The following is a 7,168-nucleotide window of genomic DNA, read 5'->3' as shown; positions in this document are numbered from 1 at the left end:
AAATAGAGGTCCAAACGCTTCCTGGGCCATAGGCAAGGGACGGGTAGTGCACGCATAGGGTACGATTTAGAAATGATTAGAGCGCTTTAGGTAAATAACTTAAAGATAGTAATCGGGTAGCAGGAGATGATAGTATGTGCCCGCTGAATAATATGAGTAACACCCCCATCTTGGGGGAGTTACGAAGTATTATTTATATTTCACGGGGTGATCCTTTTTGCTAAAACACTTAGGACCCCCCACTCCTATTAAAATTCTTTCTTTATGTTTCTCTTCTCTCTTAGACTAATTCACATGATTTAATTTCGGCCGGGACCCACCGTTGTGGACCTTGAGGAGTGTCTAACACCTTCTCCTCGTGGTAATTTGAGCCCTTATCTGATCTTTGGTGACACAAACTAGTAAACCCGAGTTATTTGCAATAGGTGTTCTAACGCACCTTAATCCGTTAGGTGGCGATTCTCTTTTAATAAAACTTCCTCCTATGCCGAAACCCGATTTTGCCAGAAAAAGGGGGCACGACAGCATGGTGACTCTGTTGGGGATATCCTTAGGCTCTTACCATAATGAACTTGGTCTGTGTGAATTAGTCTCCTTCGCTAAGCGTGTCTTTATTATTTTATGCTAAAATTCACCGTTTACTTGCTACACGCACACACCCTTCCCTATTTTCCCTTTTACATGAATTTACATGCAACTTTTCATTTAGCCTTGTTCGCTGGCTTCAATCTTTATGTATTTCCCAATCCCTACCCCTTTTTATCTTTTTACAATTTTTCCATTATACGGAATAACTCTTTTCTTGATTTTCTTTCTTTTCTGTCTTTACATTTATTAAATACTGCATTCATCGCTTTACCTTGCAAACTACTTGACAACATGTTGTTTTATCTTTTCATAATTGCATGCTCTACATCATATTCAACTCGTGCATAATTAATACCATAGCGGCACTTGATGAGTGTCCGCGCTCTTCCTATATCACCCTTTTAAATTTGAAAAGGCTTATTTGCAGTAAACCTAGTCGATCAGCGGTGCAGTCGACGGTTCCATGCCTTTCCCTCTCAGGTTGTCCACTTGAGGGTACCGGTATAGACTCTTATAGAAAAACCCACTCTGATGTTAACTGTGCATGCATCATGTCAGAACCTAGTACGGGTTAGAATGTTGTCCGCATAATAACTCTCTAAGGCAAACCTTGTCCAAATTCCATCGAGATTTCTATAATCCCAACGGGCACAATCATGATATGTGCATTATTTGGAGAAAACATGCTGATATAATAATCATTAATGTGTAAGTAGTCAAACTTGGAGGGGGAAAGGGCTAACTTTATTTGTTTTGCAGAAATGACGCACAAAGTCCCCAGGTTCGGCATGGTCCGAAGTATCTCACCTCTATTGCCAGACTGGTGGGAAAATATCTCGCCAAGCGACAAAAACTATGTGAAAAGAGTTCTCGGAAATTTACCTTCCTTGCTAGACATTCAGCCAAATAATGTACTGATCGAGGCTGCCATCATGTTCTGGGACGAAAAGAGGGCCGTTTTTAGTTTCGGTAATCTAGATATGACTCCCCTTCTTGAGGAAATAGGAGGTTTTGCCGGGCTACCCTGGGATAACTCTGGTCTGCTGGTACCGGAAAATCATACTTCTAGGGGATTTCTGAAAATGATGGGTCTTAGAAAGAATGAAGAGTTAGTCTGCTTGAAGAAGTCCTACATACCTTTCGACTTCCTTTACGAGCTTTATGGGCACAACACATCCCACCGTATTTTTCATGATGAGTTTGTCATCACTTCTCTAGGTTGGACTCATCGTCGGGTTTTTGTGTTCATCGTCTGTTTTCAGGGTATGCTAGTATTTCCAATTCAAGGAGACAGGATTCACACTCGTTTAGCTATGGTTACCAAGACCTTCATGGAAGGTATTGAGGGACATACTTACACTATTGTCCCAATGATCGTGGCAGAGATATACCGAGCTTTGGACCACTGTAAGAAGGGATTCAGACATTTTGAGGGTTGTAATTTGTTACTGCAAATATGGTTGTTGGAGCATCTTCAAAGAGGACAGTACCGTCAGGAATTTCCGCAGCGATCATGGAATGACCACATAGCCTTTCACCATCCAAAAAGAATGACTTTCATTCTAGACAGGTTTGGACAACCGGAAAACGCCGTGGATTGGGCACACTTCTTTAGCAATTTGACTGATGGCTTGGTCCATTGGATGTTCGAGTGGTTCCCTACTAGCGAGTTCATCATCAAGTCCAGGGATGTTCCTCACTTAGTGCTTATCAGTTTGAGGGGTATCTATCCTTATGCTCCTATCAGGGTCATGAGACAGGCTGAGAGAAAACAAGTCATACCGTGAGTTTCTAAGATGGTTCACTACAAAACAAACTTTCTAAGATGACATCTGAAGATTATTGTAGAAAAGGATACCATCGAACCAGATCGGTACCATGTCGGTCATGTGTATTTCTACCTATCATGGTTGGATGATGACATAGCTGGAGAAGTCGAGCCAGTGATCGATCGAGGAAACATGGTCATAGATGAAGCTGCCAAAGCACATGTAAAATACAAGAGGTTGCGCAAGAGAATCCTTGAGTATGAGGCCAGACTCTTGGAACAACACAAAGTAGACATGGAATCAATCAATGAATGGAGGGAAATTGCTACAAAATCAACAGAGAGGTTGGAGTACTTAGAGCAGGGTCTGATGGAACTTGAAGGGAATATGAGGAAAAGGATCGTGGATTGGCAGAATGCAGAGGGCAATGAAGGAGGACACCTAGCAAGGGCGTATCTGCTATTGGACATGCGCAACGTGGGGAATCTGATCGATGGGGCCAAGAAGGCCAAGCTTGGAGAGGGTCCCTTCGGGACCAAGTAGATTAGAATTATTATTTACTTGCTTTTCTAGAGTCGTTTTAGAAATTGATTGTAATAAGGAAAATGCCATTAGCAACTCCCTTTTTATTATTGTCGTTTTAGAGATTTGACTTATTTATTACATTAATGAAATAAGGCAATTATCGTCATTAAGTTTCTCTAAATCTACATGTCTCTAGGCCTACCTCAGGCACAATGAGGTGCCCAAAATTAGGACGCGAATTTATGATACATGTTTAAATACTGCAAATATCGTTCCCAAAATTCCCTACTGACTTGTTTATCTTTTTGCTTTTTTTCTTTGTTTTGATTATTCCCATCCCCTAAGGTTGGTTCTTGCATACTGGCATCATCAGCGTATCATACAAGATCGAGAGGCCCTCCACCTCCTCCTCCTCCTCCAAGTAATCCTAAAAGTAAGGGAAAGGCTAAGATGGATGACATGAGTGGTATCAGGAAAGATAACATTGCGCATACGGAAGATATTGAAACTTCAGATGGTCGGAGTACTCTGGCACATAATGATTTGGTTCTATGGTTGGAGCAAAAAATACTGGAATTGCAAGGGGAACTTGAGCAGGTCCATAACTTGGCAAACCTTTCCCTCACCTTAAATGTCCCGGATATTAGCCAACAGAACACCCAAAACTCAGCACCTCCTCAAAACACACCAAAACAACATCCACAAAATCCTCCCGCACCTCCTCAAAATTCTAACCCTCCACTAGTGCCAACTCCTCCTCAACACCAACATCTTCCGACACAGTATCCATAAACTACTACCTACCATACTTCTCAAAATACACCGCAACCTACCCCCAATCCGCAGAATTCAACCAATAATCATCACTATAACCAAATCCTCAGTATCCACCAAAGTAACCCCATATACATAGAAACTCTACCTCACCCCACTCAACAAACCCCATACACACCAGAATCCGCCGAGAAGGACATGCTCATCAAGAATATGGTAGAGGAACTTAAAAAGCTCACAAGCCGAGTCCAGGGTGTCGAAGGGGGTAAAGGCATTGAGGGTATAAACTATGAAGATCTGTGTATTCAGCCAGACATAGAACTATCAGAGGGTTACAAACCTCCCAAGTTCGAGATGTTTGACGGAATAGGTGACCCAAAGGTACATCTAAGGACATACTGTGACAAGCTAGTAGGAGTTGGAAAAGATGAAAGGATTTGCATGAAACTATTCATGAGAAGCCTCACTGGAGACGCCATATTGTGGTACATCAGCCAAAATCCAAAGAAATGGGTTAGTTGGGTAAGCATGGCATCAGATTTTATGGATCTATTCAGGTTTAATACGGAGAACACGCCAGATGTCTTCTATATCCAGAATCTCAAGAAGAAGCCAAAAGAGACTTTCTGCGAGTATGCTACTCGATGGAGATCGGAAGCTGCAAAAGTAAGGCTGGCATTGGAAGAAGAGCAGATGAACAAGTTCTTCGTCCGGGCCCAGGATCCACAATACTACGAAAGATAAATAGTTATCGAGAATCACAAATTCTCCGACATCATCAAATTGGGAAAAAAGGATTGAAGAAGGGATCAAGAGCGGAATGGTAACTAATTTTGAAGCATTACAAGCCACAAATAAAGCTTTGTAGTCAGGGGATATATCCAAGAAGAAAGAAGTAGGGGCCGTGATGGTAGCCCAAGGTCCATGATCTCCTCATACATACCAAACACCTCCACCCACATATCAGACTTTACCTCCCAGATATACACAACCTGCCACTACCTACCACACTTATAACACCCAACCAGCATATTATCACTCACCGCCAGCCCGCCAAAACTATCAGAAACCCAGACCAAATTTCGACCGCAGGCCACCCAGACAATACACCCCTATTGCTGAACCCATCGATCAATTATACGAGAGACTGAAAGCTACTGGATATGTCATCCCTATTCCCGCTGTTGCCATGGAAAACTCCTATAAATGGGTCAATCCAAACAAGACATGTGCCTATCACTCAGGCATAAAAGGTCATACTATTGACGAGTGTCGTACTTTGAAGTATAAGATTCAAACATTAATTGATACCAAAGTTATACAGGCAAAGGAGGTTGCACCCAATGTCCGTAACAATCCTCTCCCGGATCACAGGGGCGGAGGGGTAAACATGATAGAGACCGATGAAGAATGGGACTCAGAGGGGTCAATTGGACTCATTCGAGAAGAGGATAATCCCGAAACATCTCCAATCACTCTCACACCTATCATGGTACATATTCAACTACCAGTCGAAGTTGAAGTAGCCACACTGATGCCGTTTGAGGTGGAAGTAACAACACATGTAGCTACACCTGCTCCGTTTGAAGTAGAAGTGACCACACCCTTCACTGTGACGGTAGCACCTACACCATCTTATAAGTCTAAAGTTATACCATGGAATTATGTTGCAGAAGTAAAAAGGAAAGGGGAAAATGGAAGGAACTAGTGCAGCACAAGGTATGACCAGAACTGGTAGGGTTTACACGCCCGATCATTTAGGGGGAACAAGTAAAAAAGCCGTTTCCAAGCAGCCCATCATTGAAACCGGCCCGAATGATATTTGGAGAAAGGTGCAAGCAGGGGAGTATTCTGTGGTTGATCATTTGAACAAAACCCCTGCTCAGATATCCATTTTATCACTACTGCAGAATTTAGAGGCACACATGAACGCATTGATAAAAGTGTTGAATGAGGCTTTTGTACCCAACAACATTACCAGTAGAGAGATGGCCAATATGGTAGGACAAGTGTTGGAAAGACACAAGATCACTTTTCATGAAGACGAGCTACCACCATAAAGACTAAGTCATAATAGGGCACTGCATATCACAGTGAAATTTGAGGATAAGTTCATTGCCAGAGTCCTGATAGATGGGGGTTCAAGTCTTAACATATGTCCACTAACCACTCTGAAAAGATTGGGTAAAGGCCTGCACGAGATACGAGTAGGAAGTATAAATGTGAAAGCATCTGATGGGTCTCAAAGGGCCACAATTTGGAAGACCAACCTTAGCCTACAGATAGTCCCAACCTAGTTTGATGTTGAGTTTCAAGTGTTGGACATATCTGCTACCTACAATCTATTGTTGGGACGACCTTCGATACATGCCGCTGGGGCCGTTGCTTCTACTCTACATCAGGTCGTGAAGTTTGAGTGGAACCATCAAGAAGTGATCATCCATGGGGACGGAAGTAATCCCATTTACACCAATCAAACTGTTCCGGTCATCGAGAATAGAAGGAAGTTGGGTGGAGAAACATACCATCACATCGAGCGCGTCAACGCAATTGAAAAGGATAAATGGCGGAGCAGTAAGATAGAAGGCATATTGGCATGGACAGGGTATGTGCCTGGCAAAGGTATCGGCAAGAATCTCCAGAGGATCACCAAACCAATACAGCTAGAGCGTCACAACATAACCTTTAGGCTTGGGTTTGAATACACCTAGCACGAGTATCAGAATTGGTCGCCACCATGGCGTGGTCCTTATTACCCTCTAGAGCAACCGGTACCACATTTGAGTCAGTCATTTCACCAAGATGACATGATGTGGGAGTCCGAAGAAGATGAAGTTCTAGACGGTATAAGAAATCTATTTCTGGATGATGGAGACATGGATTACAGTGAGATAGTCGAGTAGGAGGAGGAGGAAGGCCTCATTATTCAGACCGTGGAGAAAGGATCCGTTCTCAAAAATTGGACTGCTACACCATCAAGGGCCTATCGAGTTCCTGGGTAGCCTGGCAATTAGCATCAATTATTTTTAAAAGCAATATTTATGAGCATTTAAGACGTTTTCAGCATTTTGTTTAAATCATGTTTTGTTTTGAAATAATTGCTCGGGTCATCGAGCCGCACCTGTTTAACGTTTTAAATATTTTTCTAAATGCATCGATGTTTTTAGTATTTATTATTATTCTTTACGTTTGTTTTTCTCTACAGCATTCTTATTACCTATCCCGATGAACTTACGGCTGTGATATGTAATGAGACAACACAACATAAGGATAATGATTCAGAGGATCTGGAAGAGGATATAATTCCTGAGGAAATTGTCAGAGAAGTGGAAAACTTTGAAAACAAGACTAAGTCCAATTTGGATGAGACTAAAACAGTTAATCTAGGAGACTCTGAAACAGTCAAGGAAACACGTGTAAGCATTCACCTGTCACCATCAGAGAAAGAAGAATACACTCGTTTCCTGAAGGAATATGACGATATCTTTGCATGGTCCTATGATGATATGACC

The 7,168-nt window shown here is 42.3% G+C and overlaps 1 protein-coding gene across 1 annotated transcript; it reads left to right on the top strand.

Annotated features, from left to right (window-relative positions):
- The first annotated feature begins 3,854 nt into the window (after positions 1-3,854).
- On the top strand, positions 3,855-4,400 carry LOC138893514 (uncharacterized). Its single transcript, XM_070178123.1, has one exon. The coding sequence runs from the start codon at positions 3,855-3,857 to the stop codon at positions 4,398-4,400; it is 546 nt and encodes a 181-aa protein (XP_070034224.1).
- Positions 4,401-7,168: the final 2,768 nt, after the last annotated feature.

The sequence above is a fragment of the Nicotiana tomentosiformis genome, chromosome 6 (assembly GCF_000390325.3).
Source record: "Nicotiana tomentosiformis chromosome 6, ASM39032v3, whole genome shotgun sequence".
Taxonomy (NCBI): domain Eukaryota; kingdom Viridiplantae; phylum Streptophyta; class Magnoliopsida; order Solanales; family Solanaceae; genus Nicotiana; species Nicotiana tomentosiformis.
This window is presented reverse-complemented; position numbering and strand designations above follow the sequence as displayed.

Bases quoted from the DNA above. Each gene is read 5' to 3' on its own strand.
- LOC138893514 (XM_070178123.1), top strand. From the start codon at position 3,855: ATGCTCATCAAGAATATGGTAGAGGAACTTAAAAAGCTCACAAGCCGA.